Below are 27,979 nucleotides of genomic sequence, written 5' to 3' on the forward strand. Positions count from 1 at the left end.
TGGAAAGTTAGACTTTCTGTATATTATTTATCCTTGAAGTTCTGAGCCAGATCTATACAGTTTTATTTCTAGGCCTGTAGAATACTCTACACAGAAAACTAACCACCAGATGCCAGGGCTACGAATGAATTCCTGTTATTCTTGTGTGTGAAGAAATGGATTAATGTTTTCCCAACCTTTTCAGCATGACCAATAGATTCCACGTCTGTCTGTAACTTGACTGAGTCATTCATGTAGGGTTGTGTGTGTTTTTTTTTAATAAATATGTTGTCATTTTGGTTAAGAGCCTAGTCATTGTTGTGGACATTCATACTTCTGCAGTGATGTCAATGAATACAAGTTAACTTGTGTAAAACTTCTGTCTACCAGCAGCTATAAATAGTTACATGACCACTTTTAAGCAATAACTATATTGAAGGAAAGAAAGAACACAGTTACACGTGTGTTAGAGTCATTTTATTATACGATTCAATATTTGGTTTAATGAGTGATAAATTCAGTTTCCTTTCTAGAATCTTCCATATGCAGATGCTTATTATTCTTCGAAAAAATAGTGATTCTCTTGCTTTGTAAATAAGTGCTCACATGAGCCTATTGTTTACATATTTTAAATTTAAAAATAGTCTTTATTTGCATATTTTGCTATCTCAGGGGTTGCTTTGTGTGAAGATTTTTTCTTTGGAGGGGGGTTGGGGAGTGAGTGTGAAAGAAAAATCACCATCCAGTTGCTTTTCTTTTATATTTCTAAAGAAGTCTTTGTGCCTCAGACCTTGGCCATGTGGTGTTCACTCTTTGCAGTTCAGGTAATTAATTCAGTGGTGACATCATAGAGAATGTGTTCACTTTTCCATTTTCAAATTCCTCTTCATTGGATCTGATGGTTAACTCTTATTAAGAACGCATTTTGAAAAACTCAGTTCAATAAGTGTTAAGTGTTTAAACTTTTCCACCTTGAACATTGAAAGGGTGAATTTTATTTCTAGGTAGATTGTCCTCCCTCTTTAATAAAGAAGATCTTGAACTTTTAGTCAGACTGATTCTATGAACTGATATTTATAGAGCCCAACACAGCTGATCTGTTGACATTAATCGAGTGAAAGATAGCAGTGATAGTTGTCTAGCTATGTATTAATCCTTACTTTTATGAGGCCAAAAATACTAAGCTTTTGGATTTTCTTCCATGCGGTTAAATGTTGGTATTTTTTTCACTTTGGCTAATTAACTTTGTCTATGCATGTAACTGTCCTTTATTGGTGCCTTTAAGGCAAGTAGTCTGTATACTTTTATTCAGTGTCTTTTAAACTTTAAAACCTGTAACCCTTCATAAAACATTCCATTAATATATGTATAAACTGATTTGTACATCCACAGATAACTAAAGTGAAATAATGTAACTAATACTTAACAACATTAAAGCATCAAAAACATAGTGTATTGTGATAAGTTTCTATTTATTTCAGTTCTGGAGCAATAGCACAGCCGGTAGGGCATTTGACTTGCACGTGGCCAACCTGGGTTCGATTCCTCCGCCCATCTCGGAGAGCCCTGCAAGCTACCGAGAGTATCTCGCCCGCACTGCAAAGCCTGGCAAGCTACCTGTGACGTATTTGATATGCCAAACACAATAACAAGTCTCACAATTTGTTGTGAGACTTTACAGGTGTTCGCTCGAGCAAATCTATGAACAACGGGAGGACAGTGCTACAGTGCTATTTTCTTGAAAAATATTTTCACCAGTGAACAGTTATTTTCATGGTTCGCCAATGGATTGCAACAAAGCAGTTTGAGAAATAATGCTTTAGAAAGTTTGCTTCGTTAAACACAGACGTACACTTATTAACCCATGCGGGGGTGGGGGGCACGACATGGTTACCTTTCTGAACTTACTTTCTGTTTGTCTTAAAAATGTTTTTGATTCCAATTTCATTCTCATTTTGTGTGATTTCTTTCAGTTGACTAAGGAAATCCTTAGTCCTCTCCCTTGACATATTTGACATATTTGGTAGGCTTGAAGTTTTCTAGAACTTTCTGTACTCATTGATGGTTAATGACTGAGGCAAGTAAATGAAATACTTGTAAGTAATTAGCACTAAAAGTTGTGGTATTAACTATGGGATATAAGAGTTGTATAGTTACATTGAAATGTGGCAAGTGGATTCTAAGAGAGTTTGCTGAACTTCAAATGTTACTCTCCAGCAGTATTTTCTTGTTTAAATTACTTCTAGCAGTCTGTAATCACTGACATTGTGCAGAAAGATCAAGCAAAGCATGGTTGGAAATGTCAGGGATCCCTCTACTCTTTTGTTTTGTTTTTGCTTTTTTTGATTTGGGCTATGCTCAGGGAGCTACTCCTGACTTTGTGCTCAGGAGTGTGGCCACTCTTTGTGAGACTTGAAGGGACCATACGGGGTGCCAGGGCATCAAACCCTAGTCTAGTGCGTGCAAGGAAAGCACCCTACCTAGAGTACTATTTGCTCTCTCCTGATTTTTAATGTTATGATTGACCAGCTGGAGAATAAATTCTTGAAATGAATTAAAAATTTTCTGTCTATCTGTCTGTCTGTCTATCTATCTGTCTATCTATCTATTATCTATCTACCATCTATCATCTATCTATGCTTTCCAAGTAGAGCTTAGGGGGCCTAGGGATCCTGGTGAACATTAGCTCAGCTGTGATGGTCTGACAGTTCAGTGCTCCGTCTGCTGCTGGGGCCCCCTGGAAGGTGGAGGGCTGGACCCAGATGTGCTCAGCCTCGGGGCTTGAGCTTCCAGCAAGTCACGCATTCACTCCAGCCCTTTGAGCAGTCTCTCTGGGCTTTCCTATTGTTTCATTTTTTTCACTACTGTTTCCGGCCTCCAGCCACCCATCGAAGTCTTCTGTCTGTCCCCGTTTTACCTTTTCCTCTTCCTGTTCTTTTCTCTGTTCTTAGTAACTGCCCATCTTTTGATAATCACACTCAATTTAGATGTAAAAGGGTGCTGGTATTTTACTCCAAAAACATAGGAAAGATTATATTATTTTTGAGAAGAAATTTGAAATATAAAAAGAAAAGATTGAAAACAAAGATTTCTATCCAAAGATAGCTCAATGGATACCGAACCCTATTTCTATTTAATAGGGTTCAATATCCATAGAGCTAGAAACTCTTTGATTTCATCCTGCTGGGGGAATGATACTGTTTGAGTAGCACTTAGAATAAATACGGTACTTTTTGGGGGTACTTCTAACATGAGACCTTGGAGGGGCAAAAATGAAGATGGGTCTGTATGTGGTATTTCCCAGGTGTGACCTCCACAGTTTTGCTTGCCACAACTCAGCAATGTGGACTTATCCCAGGCCTGTGTCTGTGCAATTTCTGCTAGGTCTGACTCTGTCAGTTTCATTGAATGTGATGAAACTGCAGAAATGTTCAACGCTATTTTGTTGATTATTTTATCAAAATATTGTTCCCTCCCTTTCAATTTAGTGAGACGATATTTGTACACATCCTGTGTATTTCTTCTCTAATATCCTCTGGCTTCCCTGGCACATGTTTGCACTTTCCTCTTGCTGAAATTGCAGACAAGAACAATTTTGATTTATTGGTGACATCTAATATACTGTGTTTATATTGTTGCCAATAAAATGACTTACACGATTGGTTTTTGTTTATACAATCTTTTCTGAGGAGTCAGTCACCTGTGTTAGGACAAGGTACATTCTGCTTATTAAAATGAACTCCCTGGATCTAAGAACATTCAGCTCTATCTGTCCCTGATTGAATTGCAAAATGTGCTCCATATTGCAGCCGTGCATGAGAATAACTTATATTATCTATCAATGGGCTTTTCATTTCTATATTCTGCAGGTTACAAAAGCTGTAACTGGAGAAGCCCAAGGGAATAGCCTGGGCCTATTAACCACCAAGGCAGTGATGTTGAAAGGCAGTGTTAATGAAATTACAGAATCATTAACCCGAAGGGAAAAAAGAAAAAGAATCAATAAAAACTATTTCTGATGCTTTAGACACACACACACAACACAAACACAAACACACACAGTCACTCTTAATATAAAGAAGCCAGGTCGGCAGGCAGCTCGTTTTCTGACCAGCATTTTGTGTTTATGACGGGTCTTTCTTTCAATGCAGAGTAACATAAACTTGTAGCAAAAGGAATGGAAAATGTAACAAAGGCTAAATGTAGCCTAAGGAAATGAAATGATGTATGAAAATTAATAATTAACTGGCTCATCAGATGAATTATGACTCTAGATGAGTCTATTAATGATATTTACTAAGAAAGAGCTTTTGGCTGTAAATAGATATTGCGGAACTTCTGTTTTTGGAATTTTCTTGAATGGATGAGTTAGCATTACTTTTTATTTGTTTAGTCTTTTAATCCACAAGGAGCAGTGCCAGCAATCTTTGGTAGAAGGTAGAGTCTTTTGTATTTTGATTAAAGTCTTGGCTTTTTTAATAAAACTGGTGAAATTATTAAGTTGTTAGGTGCCTTGGTATTCTTAAGAGCGAAGTAATTTCCTCTCTGACCTACCTTATACTGTGTTTGAGAGTTTAAAAAAGTAGTCGAACATTAATTTATACCCAGAATCAATGTTTCACAGTTTAAATCAATGAAGTGCCAAAAATTTAAATATTTTACATTAATATCCAAATTATCCTAAATTTGTGTTTCAGACGCTCCTTGCTTTCTCTCTTTGTATTTCTTTGTTGGTAGTCTGGAACAGAGTAGTTGTTGCACATAAAAGCAGTAAAAAGTACTGCTGGAGAACCAGTTTTTAAATAGAAAGATGCTTCTTCCAGTTGAATCCCACCAATTAAGTTTTGATACTAAGATATTAAGGCTTGTTTTTGACATTGTAGGAAAATTTAACCTTAGTACTCATTTTTTTCAAGGTATGTGTCATTTTTCAGCACTTTGTTGGCCCAGGAATATCCTTTCAGCTCTTGTATTGATGAAGTTGATAGAGATTACTGTCATTTTATTTTCATGCCTGTCCCATAAGTTCTATAAGTATAAATTCTACAAATTTATCTTTGATTATATTAAATGGCACTTTTGAGGATTGTAATTATCTGGGAAGACTAGAATTTCCAGAGCCTATAGATATCATAATTTTTCTCATTCATGGATGAAAAAATATTTAGTCCAGAGAATTTATAAAGGATTTTCAAGAAGTAGAAGTCAGTATCTTATAGTTGATTTTTTTGTTCTGATTTAGTGCAGATGTATCTGTCTTAAAAATAGTTATTATCAAGTGAACAGAGTTTATTTTTAAAATTTGTTATTTAATACTGAACTATGTTAGTATAATTAATGGGAAACTGGCTTACTATGTTTGTTTCACATAGTTTATTTTATTTTTTAATCTGTGGTTGTTTTTTCTTGACTGGTCATTGACCTATTTTGTTTTTCTTTATGGTAATAATCACTTTATGTTTGGTCTCTTGATTTTTTGATAATAAAATTCAAGTATATAATATATATTTTTCTTTTGGAGTTACATCCAGTAATGCTTGGGAGTTATTTCTGACTCTGCACTCAAGAACTACCCCTGGTGGTGCTGGGCAGACCCTATGGGATCCTGGGGATCTAACCTGGGTGAGCTGTGGGCCAGGCAAATGCCCTCCTCATTGTACTGTTACTCAGGCCCTTAAGTATACTTCTGTTTTCATTTCTCACTTTCAATTTAAAAATTTTGACAAGAACAACTCAGTTCAATAAAATAAGATATACATCCTGTCTAAGATAGGCCTGGTATAAGTATCTGAGACAAATTCTTTGTGATAATTTTATTTTTTCTCTCTTCCACGTTCACCTTTGTAATGATCTAGTGTTAGCTAGACATGCTAAGTACCTGCTTAAGTGTTTTTTCTTGTATTTTGACAATTCTTGCTTTTGTATGTGCTTGCTGCCAAAATTATTTCATTTTAAAATTTTTATTTTTTATGTTTTGCCTTATATTGTGCAGATTTCTAGACACTGGTCATTTGGATCGTGTGTGGTTTGTCGACTCTCCTATTTCCAGTCACGTTGGGCAATTCCTCACTTTCAATAAATCACCTCCCCCGCATTGTTTTTTCATTTTTTCCCTGGGGGTAAAGTGTAAAGATTATTGGTAATGAAAAAGCCCCTTCAAAGTTTGGAGTACTCAAAAAACACAATGTAATCAATGTGGGCACTATAGATGGCCAGTATCATCTGGCAATGCACAGGGATATGAAATGACATTTTCATATGTCATTTTGTTTTCGTTTTTCACTTTAATTAAAACAAAAAGATTGACATATGTACAGCCAATCAAATCAAGTGAGGTGGTGGTAGTACTGCTCAGTTCTCCTACATAGATACAGTAGAAAAGACATTAAATGATTTCCTAGCTTAAAAAAAAAGCTTGCAACTCATTTGATATTAGGGACCATTTTTTTTTTGTCCACAAAAACCCTTAAATGATGCAGGCTTAAATATTGTAGACTTACTTACTTTGGAAAGTGAGGATAGGAGCAATTGCAGAATACCACCGAGTATTTCTTTTGCTATTGTTAGTATTGATACCATAGTATTAAATGTCATAAATTTAGAGACAGTTTTGTAAAAGGTACTGCAGAAGCTTGACAGGAAAATGGAATCTTTTTGATTTTTTACAAGTGATTTAAAAAAAAACTTTTACATACAAACTTTGTCTTTGATATCTTCTCCTAAATGATTGTTGGGGTTATTTATTTGGGAGTTGAATTGACAACAGTTGTCCAAGACCGAGAATCATGCAGAAAAGAGCAGAAACCATCCAGGGGAGAATATCTTCCCTTTTCTTAGTCTGTATTTTCCTATTTGTTCTGTATTGGCTTCTTCCCATGTCTGTCATGATGTAAAAGAATATAGATTATTTGGGCTGGAGTGATACTACAGTGGCTAGGGCATTTGCCTTTGCATACAGCTGACCCAGATTCTACCCCTAGGACCCACTATGGATCCCCATCCTACCAGGAGTGGTCCAAAATCAGATTCAGGAATAAGCCCTGAGCACTCCTGGGTGTGGTCCAAAACAAACGAAAATCCAAAAAAAAAAAAAAAGGATACAGATTGTATTATACACACATTGACTATGGCAACATGGCAATCACCTCTTTGCACACATTATTGGGAACTAGTGATCAACTTAGAGAAGGGCCTTTCCTAATTATATGCAAGGATAGATCTCTTTGGATTCTCTGCCACTGGAAGTGGGTGGAAGGAAGCTTCATGGTTCTATACTCGATTAACTGTGTGTGATACACGATGAACATACATGGCAGGTCACCTTCTGGAAAGCTATTTCAATTTTGCTTCGTTTTGACAATCTTACTCTGTTCTTTCCTGATATCTCAGGATCGGTGTGAACCAAGACTACTGTGGCTGTAAATATTTGAACTTGTGAAGTCTTTTGCAAGATTTTTTTTTGGCTTATATATTTTTTAATCTTTTGTAAATCTGTGGACTGTTGAAAGATTGCCCTTGGAGTGAAAAAGCAAAGATGATTTGACATTTTCATAATCTCCTCTAGATGCCAGGTCTGCTTTTTGTTTGTTTACTTGAACCTTTGAAACACTAGTCTTACAGCTTATGCTTTTGAGTTTCCCAAGACTTGTTGTAGCGAAAGTGAATTAGTACGAAGAGCTCCTCTAGAGAGCAAAGTAAGTTTCATTTTGTAAGCTGGCATGGGTAGACTGGTTGTGTTGCCAAGAGCACTGTACTGAGAAGGGCTCAGTAGCAAACAAAACAATGCAGTGATCCATAATCCTTGTCTGCCGTGAATGCTGGAGGGGAGAGTGCCTGCCAGTGAACCCGGTATTTGATGACCCTGCTCAGCATAAAAGGCTGTTTTGCTAGTAGCACTTATTTTCTCCTTGTATGAATGCTACACAGGTTGAAAATTCACTGTAAGTTATTTTCATTTTTATTTGTAAAAATGCCTGCATTTATTTTTTTAAACAGGCTAATAACCCACACCATGGATAACTTATTGGACTTTGCCTGAAAGGAGTCAGTGGTCCCACTGGATATTTGACCATCCTGGCCACAGGTTTTTTCAGAATGAATGGAAGGTCATGCAGCATGAATCTTCTTCGGTCATCAGGAACCCCACAGGGACCTGGGATTGTCAGTGGCCACCACATTCCTCCCTTGAGAGCCCACTCGGGGACTCCTGGCCCCTCGTCCTGTGGCAGCATAGCCAGCCCTGCTGTTGGGAACCTTGCTAACAGTCTCCATCTCAAGATGCCCTTGGGAGGAGGGATGGCTCAGAGCAACATGGCTGAGAGCCCCATCCATCTGCCTGCCTTGAGCCCCAGGAGACAAGTGCTCACCAATGGGAAGCCACGATTCCAGGTCACCCAGACCGGAGGCATGTCAGGGACACACACTCTAAAGCCAAAGCATCAGGAGTTTGGAAGTCCTTTTCCATCAGATCCTGGGAAAGGTAGGATTATCTTTCTGGGATCTCTTGAAAGTGAAAACTAACCCCCCCCCCCCCCCCCCCCCCCGCCTCCCAGTTCCTTTTCTGCCGTCAAATTTTATGCAAAAATGTCAGGGTAAAGTTGATGATCTTGCAGTGAGGTCTAACTCACTCACTCACTAGGGAGGTGTGTTAGTTTTGTGTCCATGTGTGAGGGTGAAGGGGACAGTGAGGCAGACATGACCCCTTATGAGACTATGAAACAGAGTGGCAGATGCATGATTATTAGATCAGGAGCAGAGAAAGATTGGTTCATGATGATGGAAAAAAGAACCCGCGAAGTTTGCCAAGATCCTGCCCTAACACATCAGGATTCCACAAACCATAGTGGGGATGGATGGCTGAACCTGCCAGTGGGCTAGTTGGGCATTGGAAGGAAGGTGTTGTTTGGAAGGCTAGTAATAGAAAAGGAGAAATTTTAGCAGCCAATAAATACATTAAAATTATACAAAAGATTATTTTAATATAAGAAGTATTTTTCACTACTTAAAATACTGCTAGTACTAAGAGGAAGCAAGCTTGAAGACAAAAAAGGAAGAAAAAAACTATTTTGTACTGGTGGAGAGCTACGAAAGATTAGCCTAATTTGAAATATAGTGTTTATCATTCATCAGTGTTTTACAACACACACATTGAGTTTCCATCTATTTCATTTTATTATTATTATTTTTTAATTTTTGGTGGGTCAACCAGGCCAGACAGTTCAATATAATGCGGTGATGCTGGTACCTTTGATATTAGGGCTGGCCAGGGACACCTTGGCAGTGTGTAGGGCCTCAGGGTTCCACCTAGAAGTGCTCAGGGCACCATACAGTGTGAGGGTTTTAACGCACAGTGTTGCTTATGCGAGATGCATTCTGGCCTCTGAGCTATCTCCCAAGCCTCTGTTTTTCAGTTAAAGATGAAGTGTTGAAGAGGAAGCAGATTCTTTAAATGGCACACTCTAGACACTGATACTGAGTTAATAAGTTAATGAGACTCTACTGCAAATGATGTGTGTATTTGGCTAAAAAAAAGAATATATATCCCAAGTAAGATTTAACTTTGTTATGTAAAGCAGAATCCTTATATATACTTTAATGTATTTTATCACTTAGTTTATATTAAATGTATTTATTCTCTATGCTAAAAGTATTTACACTATCAGATAAAGTTACTGGCCTTGGGAGTAGTCGGCCATTCATCTAAAGTTAACGCATAACTTGCCCAGTTATAGTAAACAATCTTTTATGTCAGGCAAGGAACCAAAAGTTGTTTGTTTTAATTTCTCTGTATTCCTTTGTATGGAGAAGTTGGTATAAATGGATACGATAAAAAACAAACCTGAGAATGCATGTAATTATTTCTTCTTTCTTTTTGACCAGTTTATTTTTACCTTAAGTTTGTTTTTGAGTTGTTCTATTTCTTAGAGCTACTGATAGCGCAAGAGAGAATTTCCCTGGGGACTGCGTCTAAAATACTTCTGTCACTGTCATTTTCTGTGTTGATGGTGTGGGTAAACTAGCTTTCTAAATGTCAAGCTCATGTGTTTGCACTTAGAGGGACCGAGACCCAGTAAAAACCTTTTAGCTCTTGCTTAACTAATGAACTGTAGCTTGCTTTTATATATACGTGTGCTTGAAATCCTGACTTGCAATAACAACGGTGATAATATTAATAACTTGCATTTGTTTTATCACTACCTAACATGTGTCAGGAAGTGTATTAAGTGCTTTTCACCACCTAATGTCAGTTATTCTTCACAGCAGCCTTGAGTTGTATGCTACTGTTCATTAACTGCTAAAGTAAAACTTAAGCCTTTAAAGAATAAGTAACTTCAGGGATACTGACCAGTACTGAGTTTGGTAGTGTTACCTTGATAGTGACCAGAAGTGACTATAATTATAATATAATTTAAAAAATGCTTCTGATATTAACGGAATAGTGAACACTCTTTGTTACTAATCTTGGATTCATTGGCCTCATTTATCACACTGAAAGACAACAGTTTCTAAGTAAGTATCTATTGGGGATTAGATAAAAGATGGTGAAGCCCAATGTGATTTTACAGTTTGAGAAATAATAGAAGGCAGAATTGAAACATTCCTCTCTCATCAGTAATCGTGGTTATTTAAAAATTATATTAAATTAATTTCATTTCTAACTTAGGTGCATTACCTTTCCAAACATCTAGTAAATTGTTAGTATGTAAATAATATTAATTTGTAGATAATGAACTATTTTTTATAAATGTTACAAAATATGTTCCCTTAGGCCTAGCTCAACTATCTACAACATTACAAAGAATGAACTGAAAATACTTGGGAAATTCTTGACATAGGAGTTTGTTTTTCTTTCAAAGTGTAGCCAGAAAAGCTACTAAGGATGGAAGCCTCAGGAAATGAAGATGGACAAAAAGCAAAATAAAAGAGAGACAACTTTCCCAAATTGACCCACTTGAAACTTTTTTCACAGGAGGTGTTTCCACAGCTAGTGTCATTTAGTCAACCATACAGCATTTTTTTCCTTAAATTTTATTTAGAATTTACCTATTTTTAAAGTTTTCCCAATATTTTTTTGCATTGTTTTATTTTATTGAGTTTTACTTTTAATTAATTTGTTTTGGCTCCCCAAAGTGCTGGAATCCTGGCTCTGCACTCAGGGCTCACTCCTGTAAGGGCTTGGGGAAATCCTATGAGATGCCAGCCCGGGATTGAACCTGGGTTGACTCAATGCAAGGCAAGAGCCCTACCAGCCGTACTATCCTCCTGCCCATGAGTTTTACTTTTTAGCATTTGCTACCTTTCTTTTTCTCAAATTAGTCAAACCACTTGAAAGTATTTACATACATGTGACACTTTGGTCTCAAAATCCTAACCAGATCTCTTTCATGCTTTATGACTAGAATGTAGTAATCCTAACCAGAGAATTTAACTATGATACCACAGTGACATTTATATATGGTACACAATCAAAATTAATTTTATTATTTTATTTTTTGCATATATTATTATAATCCATATGTCCTTTGTAACTTTTTCAAAGCAATTCACAGTCTAATCTGAGATCATGCATCACATTTAAGGTTTTTATGTTTCAGTTACTCTCCTTTAATTGTTCTCCTCTGTTCCATGACAAAATACTTTGAAAGTTTGAAAGAGTTCAGGTTAATTATCTTATCTCACAGTCTGGTTTGTGTGAGTATTTCTCTGTGATCGAATTCAGGTTAAATGTTTTTGGCAAGAATCCTGTATAGGTGATCTGTTCACCATCTAGTGCATTATACAAGGAAGCACTCACTGAATGCCCGTTTGGCCTAAGGTTTGTGTTTGCTGGTTTTAATTGCCTCACTCAGTGGGATCACCAGAACTCAACATTGTGAAGGACCTTTTCCGTTTCAAAAGCAGTAATCTGAAATGAGCTTTTAGCTGTTTGACAGCTTTTTCATCACATCTATTGATGATCCTTGCCTAAATTGGTTATTACGCTGTTGATTGCATAATGGTGGTTTTCTGATACTGTTATTTCTCCTGTGTTTATTAGCTATTAGCGTGTAATCTTCTGGAAAAAAGAAATCTTTTTTTTTTGAGAGTCACTATATACTCATGCATTATGTAATTTTTTTTTTTATCATTTTCTGTTTTCTCTGATGCTTAACTTTTCCTGAATTTTCATAGTGGGAACTCCTTAGAATAGATGGAGTATACATTTTTTTGTTTGTTTGTTATTTCCGTTTTTTTGGGGGGGGGAGGAAGGCCACATCTGGCACTACTCAGGGCTTATTCCTCATTCTACACTGAGGAATTGCTCCTGGCCATGCTCAGGGGACCACGTGTGGTGCCACGGATCAAACTTAGGTTGACTGCATGCAATGCTATACTCTTGTTCTGGTAGATATAATAGACTTTTGACATGTTACTATTAAGCACTTTCTGGCTTTCCTAAGGAGAGCAAGTTTCATTTGTATTTTCCTGCTCTGGACTAGGAAATAGCTATTTTTCTAATAAACTCAGTGTCTTTTAGTGGTGAAATATATTTAGAAAATTAGATGAAAGTGTGTTCTTATTGACGCAGGGGCAGATTGCTTCTAGAGAGTTCCATTGCTTGTACAGAGTTAGGAAATATATCAGAACGAGATAATGAGTTCTAGTTAAAGTACAAAACGACCGAGTTCTTGCACATTTGTATACTGGCCGTTGGGAACCTTGGGTCTCAGCAGTGCTGTCTGCCTGTTTATTTGTTCTGTCCTAGAGAAAAGTGCTACTTTTTAGCTTTACATTGCTAAGACACAAATTAGTTTTAAAAATGATTGATGACTTCATATAGATGTTTTATGCAGGAGGTAAATGTTTTAATGTTTGTGTTTTTCTAAGCACTGAGTGTGTAGGACTTGATGCAGTAGGTCCTGCTAGAATCGGTGTTTAAAATCCCAGTTATATGAGAGCAATAGTGGCATTTTCCTTTACTTCCTGCTTAAACAGTCACGGATCGTAATTAGACTGGTAGAAATGCATTTTTCAAAGCATCTGGGAAATCGATTTTATGATCTTCACTTTAAGCACATTTGACACAGCTATTTAAATATTTAAGACAATTCCACATTGGCAGTACCCAGAGGACTATATAATTGGGAAGATTTTCATTGTAAAGATTTTCATTTTACTTCAGGGCCTCTGACATTTCTTGTTGGGCCCTGCTGTCCTTGGAGACAAAGGGAGTTAGTTATTCATTAGCGCTTGTGGGTTATTCATTATTGTTGGTCTGAAAAAGCAGAATAATATCAACAAAGAACACCAGACTAATTGGGATTAAAAAACTCTTTTGTGTCAATTAAGACTGCTGTCTCTTGTAAAGACCTGGTTGAAGAAAAATAATGTAGCAGGAATCTGGGAGGTCTAAGCATTGATGTACTTTAAATAATGCACAGTTTTATTTTAATTTTAATTTTTTATTGTTTGTGCTTTACTAATTCAGTTAGTTATAACCTGGATCTTAGATTAGAACCTGATTCCTCGTGGGTCAGCTAACATAATTTTATCCCATCACCACATAATAAAACTTTAACTGATTAAATATGTGATATTTCCATATCAGCACTCGCTTAAGTTTATCCCCGAGAAAAAATACACAGTGGGGAAAAAAATGTGCTGACTCTCAGGAGTGAACTATGCTAGTCATATTAGAATAAATGTAGCCATGTTACAAGTTGGCAAAAATAGCAATTAGGGTCCCCAATTTGTGAAGTGATGTAATAGATAGCTTAAAAATATTGAAATATTTGTTTTTCTTTTTTCCCCACAACTATTATTTAATCATTCATACTTCTTTGCATTTTTAATGTAGCTTCCTGCAGAATTAGAGCAAATAAAGTTAACATTCCATAGAAGGTTCCAAGAAGAACAAAACTCTTCAGATACCAAAGGCATTATTCCAGTGTTGGTAACCAGCACTTCCATTTCTACTCTCCAAGAAGGCAGATGAAACAATGTTTACTGTTGTTTACTGTCTGGGCTACACAGGATCCATCTTGTGTGATTTATTGATACTGGATGTAAATCAAATGGATGATGGATTTCCAAGTATTACTGAATGGCACCCATGATTTATTTCAGCTATAAAAGTGGTTTGTCAGTCTCATAACATTCTATCTTTAAGAGAATATTTCGCATTAATATGCATCCCCATAAACCTCAAATGTTACAGGATGTGAAACTAAAAGCGAGTGTCTGCTTGTCCTAAGTATCACGGTATCACTGTCATCCCGTTGTTTGTCGATTAACTTGAGCGGGCGCCAGTAACGTCTCTATTCCTCCGAGCACGGAGATTTTAGCAACCTCTTCTTACTCGTCTTTTCCCAATGATTGGAGACTCTCTCAGGGTTAGGGGAATGAGACCTGTTATCGTTACTGTTTTTGGCATATCGAATATGCCACGGGTAGCTTGCCAGGCTCTGCTTGTGCGGGTGGGATATTCTTGATAGCTTGTGGGCTCTTCGAGAGGCATATGTGTGTGTGAGTGTGTATGTGTGTGTGTGTGTGTGTGTGTGTGTATAACATAGCAACAACTTTGGAATTGTACTGTAGTTTGTGGTTCAGATTTTTTTTTGGTCATATATATTTTTCTCTATGATTTGTTGCCTACTGTCTGAACCCCATCAAAAATATGGTGTGGTGATTATGGAAAATGGGTAGGAAGTGTCTTAAGATGTGTTGCATGGCTGCAAAGTGGCCGTGCAGTCCAGAAAGCAGCCTAGAGCGTGGCGGCAGTTGGGTTGTGGAGGTTGGCTGCCCCTTGGGGTGGGGAGGGCTCTGGGACACCCCGAATGAAAACAGCCAGGTGCGGAATCCAGCAGCATGGTTACGGGAGCCTCATTTTATGCTCCCTTCCAGGAAGAAGCAGCCATGAGTTCTGGAGAGTGGCTGATGAGGAGATTATCTGGCGTCAGTTGGGAGTCACTCCGGAGACCCAGGGGTCTTCGGAGACTGGGGGAAGCAGGCAGGGGATCTCTGCTCCCGGGTCCCACTGAGCCCAGAGTCTAAGGTCACAAAGTTCCGCATTACCTGGGTTCCGTGGGACTTCATTCGTGCATAAGGCTTGGCCCGAGTGTCTGGAAAGCGGCCTGGAGCATGGCAGAGGTTGGGTCGTGGAGGTTGGCTGCTGGGGCTGGGGTACAGTGTCATAAGCAGTGTTTGCTAATTCACATAGCAAAACTTTGGAATTGTACTGTTGTTTGTGGTTCATTTTTTTTTTTGGTCTTATTTTGTATTTTTTGGACATACCCATCCAAAACATACACGATCAGGCCTTGCTGCTCTTGGATATTCTAAAACTAGCAGCTTTTGTATCCTTGGGGAGCTGATTAGACACACATGATCAGGGGTTAAACTTCTGGCTCTGCACTTAGGAATTACCCCTGGCAGGGCTCAGGGAACCATATGGGTTGCTGGGGATTGAACCCGGGTGCCTGCAAGGCAAACACCCTACCTGCTGTACTATCGCTCCGACCCCATGGTTCAGACTTCTGTATGATTAGTTTAAATGATTTCATTAAAAGCATCTTGTGAAGCACTGCAAGTGTCATTGGCCCAATTTTAGAACAAAGAGACGGAGAATCAATTTGCTGGCAAGTTCATTTTTCTGTGTGTGTTTCTTGGGTTAACCTAGAATAGGACTCCACAGTCCGAGAGATCTTGCTGCAAGAGGTCTGAGAAAATAACCTCCTCCCTTCGATGAGAACTTACTGTTGCTACCATTCCTGAAAGAATTTATCTTTAAATGCACAACCGTTTCTGTGTCATGTCTGTTTATGAACAGAAAAAATGGGTCATTGGCTCCCTTTGAAAAATTGTACTTGACTTTGTGCATGGAGTTTGTTGTCTATTCGGACAGGGGTTGGGGATCTCTGTGAATATACTAAGTGAACAAGCAGACTCTACACAAATATGAAGGCTTTGTTTAAATCGTGCAGGAGGATGGTTATCTTGTATGTGAACAGATCTACTACTTCCAGCCAATTAGATTTTATGAATACAATGGATGGTGACTGCATTTAATATCTATTTTCATGGCTGCCTTGTTTGAATAATGAAGGAATTGCGTCTATAATTTGGCCCCGGCATAATAAGCAGCTTAAAAGAACGACATTGGTAGGACCTTGCTGCTCTTGCATATTCTAAAACTAGCAGCTTTTGTATCCTTGGGGAGCTGGTTAGACGCACACAATCTCAGGACCAAAACACACATACAGGGTCACATTTTAAATTTTAACAAGACCCACCTGCTGCTTCAGGGCTGTGTGAGTAGCGACTTCACTCTCCAAGGGGTGTCTTGTGCTTGGGGCTTACTGCTCTGTTCACACTCTTCTGACATTCACTGATTTTATATTTGGATGGTGTTGCAAATGATATTTCGTGGGATTATGGAGTGTGGCATGGGAAGGTCATAGTTCATGCAGGGTCCCACATCATGCTAGGATGATTACTGGTTCACGTGCCCTCACTCAGTCTGAACTGCTGCCCTCTGCCTCTGTTGGGGAACGGGCCATGAAGGTGGTGATGTTATTGTCAAATGTATACTCTCAGATTGTCAAGTGCAGGTGAGATTCAGTGAGATGCTTTTGAGGGTCTGATCATGCCCTTTGAGTATACCTGAATGGAAAGTGGTCAGTGTTAACAAGCATATCTTGAGACACCACACAAGTTGTGAGAGACCCGAGAAGAAAGTAAACTTTTTTCTTACTTTTTTTTCCTTCCAGTGGTGCTTAAGGCTTATTTCTGGCTCTGCACTCAGGGATCAGTCCCGGGGGTGCTCAGGGAACCACATGTGATGCCGAGGATTGAATTCATGTTAGCTGTCTAAACTTTTTTAAGCCGGTTTTTTGAACAAAGGACCCAGGATTTTCATTTTGCTTTGATCCTCACAAAATATGTAGCTATTATTTAAAGTGCATATCAAGAAGCAGTGGCATAGAGAGAAAAAGATGTGGACTCTGGACTCAGAAGACCAGTTTGAACAGTTTCATATTATAGTTTCAGTTTCTCTTGTGTGACTTTGGACAAGTCATTCGACCTTCCTGACTCATTTTCCATGTCTGTGAATTGGGGTGATGTGTTTCTTCACCCACTTCCAAATGAGTAGGGTCTAGCCAAATAAACACCCTGCTCACACATGTTTGAATCGGTGTGTGACAGAGTGTCAGTAATCTTTTTATTATTATTATTAATTTTTGGATTTCCCCCAGCCCACCCCCAACCCATCCCAAATGTGTCTTTAGTGCGTATTCATTTTTTCCCTCTTTCTTTGAACTTGTCCTTTTCTCATTGGCTAAGATGCCTTTCAAGGAATTTCCTTGTGTTTTCTACTTCTTTTTTTTTTTGGGTTCTGTTTTAGGGCCACTCTGAGCAGTGCTCAGGAGTTAGTCCTTGCTGTTCGCTCAAGATTCATTCCTGGTGATGCTCAGGAACTAGTCCTGGCTCTGTGTTCAAGATTGGTTCCTGGCTGTGCTCAGGGGACCTTATGGGGATTGAACCCAGGTCAGCTGTGTGCAAGGCAAATGATTCACCTGCTGTGGAGAATTTGCCTTACACATGGCTGTCTGGCACTGCATTTTTGATCTTGATTTTGATGTTGGTTTCATGAGCTTGGTAAACAAAACCAGACATTATGGGTAAGAGGCCAGGGTTTAAAATAGGACAAGAGGGGGCTGGAGAAATAGCACAGCGGGTAGGGCGCTTGCCTTGCACTCAGCTGACCGGGGTTCAATTCTCAGCATCCCATATGGTCCCCTGAGCACTGCCAGGAGTAATTCCTGAGTGCATGAGCCAGGAGTAACCCCTGTGCATCACCAGGTGTTACCCAAAAAGCAAAAATAAAATAAAATAAAATAGGACAAGAAGGCTAGAAAGCAAGGCTTAATATCTGTGAAACAGGAAGAAAGCAAGTGTCAGAGAGGGCAGCAAGAAATGGGGCTTTTAGAGGAGGGAGCAGGTGGCCCTTGAAGAACTGGTGAGCTAAAACATCATCTTTCCAGGTCATCATACCCTGTGTGGCTGCAGTCTTCGGTACATATGAGATGGAAAAAGAAAGTAGAGTGTTGCGCCTTCGAGAGTTAAAATAGATGATGAATATGAACCTGCATTTTATATAATAAATTGCCAGACACATGTAAAGTATTGTTCCTTAGTTATAAGCCAGTTTGAATCAGTGGAGTGCCCTAAACCAGGGCAATTACTGCTAAATGAAATGGCTGAGCCTTGGTACACTATCGGTTCATAGGCCTTTAAATACCTATAGCATAGCAGTAGGGCTTTTGCCTTGCGCGCGGCCGACATGGCCAACCCAGGTTCGATTCCTCTGCCCCTCTCGGAGAGCCCGGCAAGCTACCGAGAGTATCTCGCCCGCACAGCAAAGCCTGGCAAGCTACCCGTGACATATTTGATATACCAAAATCAGTAGCAACAAGTCCACAATGGAGACCTTACTGGGCCCGCTCGAGCAAATCAATGAACAGCGGGAGGACAGGGCTACATTGCTACCTAAGTCATAGCTCCCCTCTCTGGATAGTATGGAAACTCTTGGGTGTGTGGATATAAAATTTCAAATGCTCTCAAATTTTATGATTTGTTTCAAAAGCTAAAGAGAAAAATGGAAGCCACAATAAAGATGCAGTGAGGTGAAATAAAATGTTTCATGCTTTGTCTCCCATCTAAGTAAATATGTGCTTTGGGGAGTGGTCACGTAATTTAATACTCAACCTGCGATACATAAGAGTGAAATTGAAATGGAGTCCTCTTAATTATGCTCGATATTGTCTGGAGGAAATGACATGGATGTTCACACTTTACTTGAAGGAAAGTTTAATTGTGTTTAGATTAAAAAATCTTACCTAGGTTCTATAGGGCAAAGCAGTTCAGTATATAGGATTGGATTAGCCTGTAAGTTATAATAGCAAATTTATTTCTTAGGGACACTGATTATTAGTATAATATGTACACTAATTTTTTGGTTGTTCTAGGATTGAAAATAAGTGAGTGAGCCATTATTTAGTACTTTCTATATATATTTTAAAAACTTCCGACTAGCTTCATATATCTTAATTTAATCCTTTGCAACACTGTGAAGTATTCCCACTGAAAACGTGAGAAAAAAGAGGCTAGAAGTATTAAGGAACTTGACCAAGAACACACAATTATTTTGATCCATGTCTTTTTTACATCTGAACCCCAGATATTTTTATGGGATTTTTAAACATGTTTCCCCCCACAATTCTTGCTTATTGGCAGTTGGAGATGATTTCCTAAAAGTCACAGTATATTTGCCATAATTTTTATTGTATGTAGCTAGTAAACTTATTAATTTTTTGCACACACCTGGCTTTGTAATTATGGATTACACCTGGTGGTGCTCAGAGGATCAGGTGGGGTTCCAAGGGTCGAGTTTGTGTACGTTCTGTTCCACTGTAGTATCTCTTTGGCCCCATCGATTTATTAATTTTTAGTTTTCATTGATTCAGCATCAGTATGACATATTATGAACTTTTATGGATTTAGTTGTACATCTTTATTTATGCATAATTCTTATTACTTCCACTGCCAGAAAAGATCTGTCTGTTGGTGGTGCCTCAGGTCACAGGGCCAGAGCAGCACCACAGTTTTGAGCTCTAGGACTGGACACTGGCTGGCTGGTTATCAAGAATCACCAAGAGAAGACCCCAGACTCCCTGAGCGTTGTTTAGGAAACTCCACCTCCCAAAGTGACTTCACTACCCAATCCTCTTACCCCCTAACCCCTGTCCTCTGGTAACCACCATCACCGAGTTTATAATTTACTTATTTTTCACGTTTTATAGTGAAACTAATAATTGCCTTTATCTTCTTGTTTCACTTAACAAACTCTTCAATACTCATCATTACGGGTACAGTTTTACTGTTTTGAATGGTGATGTCCTAGTTTATTCAGTTTAATAGTTTATTTGGAAAATAATAGAGAGCTGAAGCAGAAACCTCACTCTTAGGAAAATTGGCACCCCAAAAGAACACAAATAAACATAAACATCACTCTGTGTGCATGTTTGTATTTATGATGATTTCTGTTAAAAGTGTGTCCCTTCTTATTTAAAATGGTGATTTTGGTGGTCAGCTGATAAGGAATGTGGTCTAGAAAAGAAAACTACACATTTTTAGTCCTCCCTTGGGCCAGCTGCTACATTGACTAGAACATATCCCAGAGGCCTAATAAAGATTTTCCTGGACCTTAGATTCTCTTCAATTATTGTAACAACTCCATGTGTTATTATGTTAAGAAAACTCAGGCTTGGTGAGATGTAACTTAGCGGCAGTCACATGGCTAATATGTGGCAAGACTGAGAATTGAATCAACGTTCTGTCTTACCACAGAAATTTGTATATTAATAATCCTGCTGGTTTTTTTTGTGGGGATGGATTAGGGAATCTTGTTCTTTGTGCCAGGATGGTCTGCTAGTTTACCAGAAACTTTATTTAGGATTCTCTTAGCTACACGTACTAAAACTCACTCTAGTGGCTTATGTCGAAGGGAATTTATTCTTAGGAATTAAGACTGCCTTATGTCACCCGAGGCGAGAATGGACAACAGATATTTTGAGTGACTATAAGAACAAGATACTTTATTATCCCCTTTCTCCTGAGGCACTAGGACATTTTATCTCTGCTTCCCTTTACTTTTCCCTTCATTCTTCTTGTAGGCTTTAATCTGTTTTTTTAGTGTCTATTTCAGTCGCTAGAGAAATAGAACCAATATCATGTGTATATGTGTATACACACATAAAATGCATATGTATGTATTGTGTTATATGTAATAATATATGTGATGATTCTTTATTGTAAGGAAATAGCTTTGGTGATTAGGACATTGAGAAATCACTGAGTAGACGAATAGAGCTAATCCCTAATCAGCGATAGGAGTCTCTGCTCGTGGAGCTAATGATTTAATTGCCAGATGTTGGCAAAGTAGAGACTCATGGAGCTAATGTTTTAATTCTATTCCAAAACCCACTAGGCCTGAAATTGAAGAATACCTGACGTTTCAGATTCAGTTTGAAGTTCATGCAAGATTGAAGTCTCAGCTAAAAGTAGTAAGGCGAGAAAGTGTCCCTGTTACTTGGTGACAGTTCATTTTGTTGTTCTGTCAAGTCACCAGCTGATTCGAGGAGGACTACCTGCATTGGAGTGGACATCGAGTCTCATCCAATTTAACTGCTAATATCACACAGAAATACTCTTATATAACATGGCCAGAATAATGTTAGACCAAATATCCAGATACCCCTGTGGGCCTATTGGCTCATAAAATGAGGAAACACAGTGTTTACAATCTTATTACGCCTTTCCCCTGCAGTTCCAAATGTGTCAGATATTCTGTTGTACTAGTCAGCTGGGTAGTGTCCTTTTAGCATATTTCCAAGTTCCTTTGAAAAATCAGCAGACTCATCCAACGGAGACTGGGACAGAATCTTATGAAATAAACAGAAATCCCATCTTCTCAGAAAATGGACATTTGACTTGAATGGTACCTAGAACTTAGACCCTTAACTAAAGCTAACAGGTAACAATGTTTCCAAAGTTATAACATAAGTTCTGTTCTCCAGCCAGTATGATTCCAAAGTTAAGGGAGGGACCTGGAGATAGTACAGCAATTAAGGCGCATGGATATCTTGTGCCTGACCTGGGTTCAAGTCCTGGCAAGCCTGTGGTCCCACAGTACCACTGGGCTATCCAGTTATCCTTGGCACCCAAGAGTCTGAGTAGGATAATATCCTTGGGTCCTTTCATTTACTCTGTGATCCGGCTGGTTGTGAATCACTGGAGCTTGATGGGGCTGGGACCTCCTGAACACTGCTTGGTAAACATTCCTCCTTTTCAAAGAAAATAAGTTAAGCGGCCAGAGTGATAGTACAACGCTTAGGGCGTTTTCCTTGCATTCAGCCTACCCGGGTTCAATCCTCTATATCCCATAAAGTCCCTGAGCACTGCCAGGAGTAATTCCTGAATAAGCCCTGAGCAATACCAGATGTAGCCCTCTCCAAAAACCAAAACAAAACAAAACAATCCAAACGGAAACAAAACAAAACAAAACAAAAAAAACAGGAAAAAAAGAAAACAAGTCAATGTAAGCTTTACAAGTATAATTATCATCGAACGTTAATTGTAGAGAAAGGTGCTTAAAAGTGTTTATTTTCTTAAGACATGAATCATTAAACTAGATAATGATGCTTCGTTTTAGCTTTTCTTTGATAGCCAGTACATTTTAAAAGATAGCCTCAGTTTTTAAATCCTTATTTTTGTTCTTTAAATTTTTTAACTTTTATTTTTAAATTTTATTTTTATTTTTAATTTTATTTTTAATCACTGGGCTGGAGCCATAGCACAGTGGGTAGGGCATTTGCCTTGCACAAGGTTGACCCGGATTTGATTCCTCCATCCCTCTCAGAGAGCCTGGCTAGCTACCGAGAGTATCCCACCCACACAGCAGAGTCTGGCAAGCACCTCGTGGCCTATTCGATATGCCAAATACAGTAACAACAAGTCTCACAATGGAGATGTTACTGGGTTCCGCTCGAGAAAATTGATGAACAAATGGGAGGACAGTGCAGTGCTTTTTAATCACCATGCATTCCGAAGTGATTCATTGTTAAGTTTCAGGCATGCAGTGTTCTAACACTAGTCCCTTCACCAGTGTCCACTTCCCTCCACCAGTGTCCTCAGTTTCCCTCCTGTCCCCCCGCCTGCCTCTAAAGAAGGCTTTCTTCCGTCACCATTGTCCTAGTGTGTTCCCTTCCCAAATGTATCCTCCGCCCCACTTCCAATCCAGCAGCAACTTCTTCCTAAAGAAGTTGTTGCTATTACCTTTGGGCTTCGTTATTTCTTATAAAGTTTCTTTATATTCCACATATTCGAGAGATTGTTCTGTGTTCCTCTCCCTCTAACGTCACTCAACGTGATAGTCTCAAGATCTAGCCACGTCACATAATGACTTTATCTTTTCTTACTGCCAAGTATTCCGTTGTGTATATGTACCATCATTTCTTTTTTTTTAAATTTTTTTTTATTAGTGAAACACCATGAGGTACAGTTGTAAACTTACAAATTTTTGTGCTTGGGTTTCAGTTATACAGTGATCAAATACCCATCCCTCTACCAGTGCCCATTTCCCACCACCACAGATCCCAGTACCCCTCCCACCCTCCCTTATCCCCCTATCCCACCCTGCCTCTGTGGCATGGCGCTCCCTTTTGTTCTCTCTCTCCTTTTGGGTGCTGTGGCCTGCAAAAGAGGCATCGAGCGGCAACATGTTGGGTCTAGAGTCTAGTCTCAGCATGCTTCTCCCATCCTGGGGGGATCCTTCCAAGACCCCCCATTTGGTGCTCCCTTCTACTTCTGGGCTGCCTTTCCCCCTAGAGTGTGAAGCTGGCCTCCAAGCCATGGAGTAAACCTCCTGTGTACCATAATTTCTTTATCCTTGAGAAAGAGTTTAGAGGCCTGGGGATTTGACTTAAGTGGGAGAGCTCATGTCTTGCACATGTGAGACGCTGGGTTTCGCCTCAGAACCTGCTGGGTTCAGCTGTGAGTGGCCCTTACAACAAATGAAAAATGGAAAGCATTTTATGGATGAACCATTAAGCTTTTAGGTTTATTTTGTATTTACTATTTAGAGAATCGGAGAGCCCGGCAAGCTACCGAGAGTATTCGATATGCCAAACACAGTAACAACAAAGTCTCCAATGGAGACGTTACTGGGCCCGCTTGAGCAAATCGACGATCAACGGGAGGGCCTTTACTATTTAGAGAAGGGGTAGATTTCTTGGATTCAGGTATTTAAACCTATGATTTGTGTTTATTTTATTTTTGTTTTTTTTTTTTTGGAGGCTTGAGGGGGACTAAACCCAGTGATGTTCAGGAGTTATTTCTGCTTTGCACTAAGGAATTACTCCCATTTCAGGGGACAACGTGGGATGGATTGAACCCGAGTTGTCTGCATGCAAGGCAGACCCCCTACCTGCTACACTATAATTAAATACATAACCTATGATTCGTATTTAATATCTCCCTAATATTTTATTTAATTTGTAATGAGTTGACTAACCATTTTGAAAAAATTTACTGTAGCTGCTTTTTATTATTTGGTTGTGTCTTTTTATTTGTTTTTGAATCACACCTGGCAATGCTCAGGGGTTACTTTTGGTTTTGCGCTCAAAAATTATACCTGGTGGTGCTTGGGGGGATCATATGGGCTGCCAGAGATCGAACCTAGGTCAGCTGTGTACAGCGCAAGTGCTTTACCCACGATACTACCTCTCCAGTCTATGCCCATGTTTAGTTATATAATCAACTAATTGAAATTAGAATCTTCTTGGTGCTTATGTCAGATATTAAAGAGACAAGGTGCAGTTAAATTTTAAAAGTTGTGCATGTCAACATGTTATTGAAATATTTTTTCTCTACACATTTTTGTTTTTTGTTTTTGGGACACACCCAGCGATGCTCAGAGATTCCTGAGGCTCTTCTCTCAAGAATCACTCCCCGTGGTCTCAGGAGGCATACTGTGGATCAGCCAGGTGCAAGGCAAACACTCTACCCACTGTACTATCACGCTTGCCCCAATTTTTACTACATATTTAACTGAGGTAACTATACTTATCTAGAAGCAAATTCTGTATAATCATTTTTTTATTACCATGAAAGGCAGACTCTAGTATGGTCTGCCAGCTTGAATTTCCAGCTTGAATCTATGTCCTTGTAAGTGAACACTCCTGAGTATGGTCCAAATACAGTAATTGTTTCTCACCATGACACGTTCACCTTGGGTTACAAAGCGTTTCTGACTTCTGTCTTGATAAGGTACTCTCTTTTGTCTTTGTTTGTGTGCTTTGATGGTGAAACTGACATGTCAGAAGGATCCAGGTGGGAAGTCACAGAGAGGTCCTTGTTCAGCAGACAGTGAATAACAGCGTCTTCTCTATCAGCTTTCTAGGAAAGTGAATTATTCCAGCAGCCTCGTGAGCTGTGTGCATCTGTTCCCATTTGTACCTTCAGATGACACTAACTCGAGTTCATTCCTCGATTGAATCCTAGGAGAGATCCTGTAGCTGTAATCCAGTACAACTCTTTAGATTCTTGACGTACAGAGAATGGAATAATATGTTTGAATTATCTTACGCCATTAAGTTGCTGCTCATTGTTGGTCATTAGTTATGCATGGCTAGAAAACTAACATAATTGTTCACCCAGGCTTTTCTCTTTCCAGAGGCAACATTAAACTGTGCAGCATTCAGGAGTGAGAGGACAGGAAATAACTTCTCTTGTGAGTCTGTGGTAGCCCAGACATGGCGACAGACTTAAAGAATCAGAAGGGCTTACTTATAAGGCCTTTTAAAGATTTATAGATAATGAAATCAATTTTATGAATGTGATTAATATTCAGAGAAGTGAAATTACCCAAATTCACATGATTCTTGAGCAGAACAGTTGCTTTTTCAGGGCGGACTGCAATTTTACTATCAGGGGTGAAGGTAATACTGTCTTTCTCTGGTACCCTATCTCCTGCTATGCATCTGACTCTTGTATGCCAGGGAAAATGCTACTACAGCATTTTATTTATTTATTTTTTGCTTTTATTATTTTATTTTATTTTTAAAAAATTATTATTAGTGAGACACCATGAGGTACAGTTGTAGACTTAGTCTAGAAAAAAGGATTAAACACAGATAATTCATCTTCAAGATTTTATTAAGTTCTTTCTATGAGCTTGTGGCCAGATTTCACTTTTTCTTCTATTCTCAGTGGTGTGTTCCCATCCGATACTCTTGGTACTTCTCTCTCCCATATATCTAAGCCTGTTTCACAATCCTACTTTTTATTGCCCTCTTTATTATTGTCAAACAAAATTCATGGACAGTATTATCTAGCTACACATATGATTGTAAAGAATCAATATAGTTTTATAACTGAAATATAAAGGAAATAGGAACATACTTTATAATAAAATGTTCATTTAAATAGGAAATATTCTTGCACTGCTATATCAAAAGTTAGGTAAAATAATGAAGTCAACAGTTAGGTAAAATTTGCTGAAATTTTGATGAATTAAAATATTTGTTGGTGATTCAGCTATTCAGTCATTTTTTTTCTTGCTTTTTGGGTCACACCTGGCGATGCACAGGGGTTACTCCTGGCACTGCACTCAGGAATTACTACTGACAGTGCTCAGGGGACCATATGGGATGCTGGGAATTGATGCCTGGGTCGGCCGCATGACAGGCAAACGCCCTACTCACTGTGCTATCGCTCCAGCCCCTCATTTTGCTTTTACTGAGGTAATTTTGTAAAATGGTAGACAATACTTCATAATATTTCTGCAGAAATTATGATTAACCTTTCTTTTATGTGTACTGAAACTTAATCGACCTAAATGAATGTCTGATGAGATGATACTGTTAATCACATGGAGTAATTCTGTGTTGTGGGGGATTCTGACACTTCTGTCTTCAGCACTGAAAATGGGGACAACTGAAAACGCTCCCTAGAACTTCCAGTTGGTTCCTAACGGGCTGTGTTTCTTCCGTGCACTGCTGTAAACCTAAATCTGCTTTCATCAAAAGAGCGCATCAGCTGATTAATAAGCTATATTTTTCAGAGGTGTTTTCATACTAACAGGGTTAAAAACGTTAAGACCGGAGAGAGATAATACAGTGGGGAGTAAACTTGTCTTGCCTACAGCCAACCAGTTTCTGTCCCTGGTGCCACCTATGGTCTCTTGGCCCCGCGAGGAGTCATCCTTGAGCACAGAGCCAGGAATAAGGCCTGAATACCACCATATAAGTCCCCTACTTTTCAGAAAATCTCCATGACCCTAAGACAAAGAAAGGCATCGTGCATGATTCATGGTGGAATTGTATGTGAGGAGTAGGGAAGTGTCAAGGTAGGGAATGAAGAAAATCCCCATTTTTGCAGCCTTTAAACTCTGTGGCATACATGGTGCACTTGCTAAATTTATTTTTTATTTTAGTCTCTCTTCTTCTATCCACTTTTTTAAGGCCCCATATATACTTTGTACAAAAAACTTAGATGTCTAAGTCAAATTCTTTTTTGATTGAATTGTGGCACTTTCTATATGTATCTAGTGTTGCTTGTAATTAACTAATATTTTATGATCATGGACTATGATCAAAAACTTCTTAGTTACCCATAGATTAAAAAGTGTTCAATAGCCTGGCAAGCTACCTGTGACGTACTCGATATGCCAAACACAGTAACAAGTCTCATGATGGAGACATTACTGGGCCCGCTCGAGCAAATCGATGAACAACGGGAGGACCATGACCCTGTGGGAGAAGAGGAGAGTCCAAATAATATTTACCTGAAATCTTATTAGATCTGTGACTGTGATTAAGTTCAGCACATGCTTACAGGCAAGGCACACTGATAAGAATGCAGGTGGCCTGTGTGGTATGTGGATGTATATGTGTCTATGCCTTTAGAAAGGTGACAGTCAAATATGAATAAAAGAGAAACTTTAAAAAATCAGTAAATTATATAAGTAATAATTAACAACACAAAGTAAAGTTTTTAGTCTTTATATACTGCATAAAGACTAAAAAGTTATATGCGCATCCTATACCGTATTTTATATAGTAAAGTAAAAAAGTAAAGGCCCTCCCATTGATCATCGATTTGCTCGAGCGGGCCCAGTAACGTCTCCATTGGAGACTTTGTTGTTACTGTGTCTGGCATATCAAATACTCTTGGTAGCTTGCCGGGCTCTCCGAGAGGGGCGGAGGAATCGAACTCGGGTCGGCCATGTTGGCTGCATGCAAGGCAGACGCCCTACCCACTGTGCTATCGCTCCAGCCATTTTGTATAGTAATACAATCATAAGAATTTATGTGTGTAATACAATATATTAGAGCTTTTCAGTTAAGAAGTAAAAGGGTTCACAGGAAACCTTTTATTCCATTTTTATGCTTGAGAAATG

The 27,979-nt window shown here is 38.8% G+C and overlaps 1 protein-coding gene across 4 annotated transcripts in view; it reads left to right on the plus strand.

Annotated features, from left to right (window-relative positions):
- The window catches only part of GLIS3 (GLIS family zinc finger 3), a 544,874-nt gene that overhangs the window by 6,313 nt on the left and 510,582 nt on the right, over nucleotides 1-27,979 (plus strand). The window contains exon 1 of one of the 4 annotated variants that reach the window (XM_056106922.1): nucleotides 7,980-8,458. The exons of 2 other annotated variants lie outside the window; for them this stretch is intronic. In XM_056106922.1, the coding sequence (XP_055962897.1) occupies nucleotides 8,074-8,458 (385 nt within the window). In that variant the 5' untranslated portion in view covers nucleotides 7,980-8,073. Of the gene's footprint in view, nucleotides 1-7,979; nucleotides 8,459-27,979 lie in introns of those variants that run through there. One more of the 4 variants, XM_056106924.1, reaches the window with a different exon arrangement.

Source organism: Sorex fumeus, unplaced genomic scaffold (genome assembly GCF_029834395.1).
Source record: "Sorex fumeus unplaced genomic scaffold, SorFum_2.1 ptg000149l, whole genome shotgun sequence".
NCBI lineage: Eukaryota > Metazoa > Chordata > Mammalia > Eulipotyphla > Soricidae > Sorex > Sorex fumeus.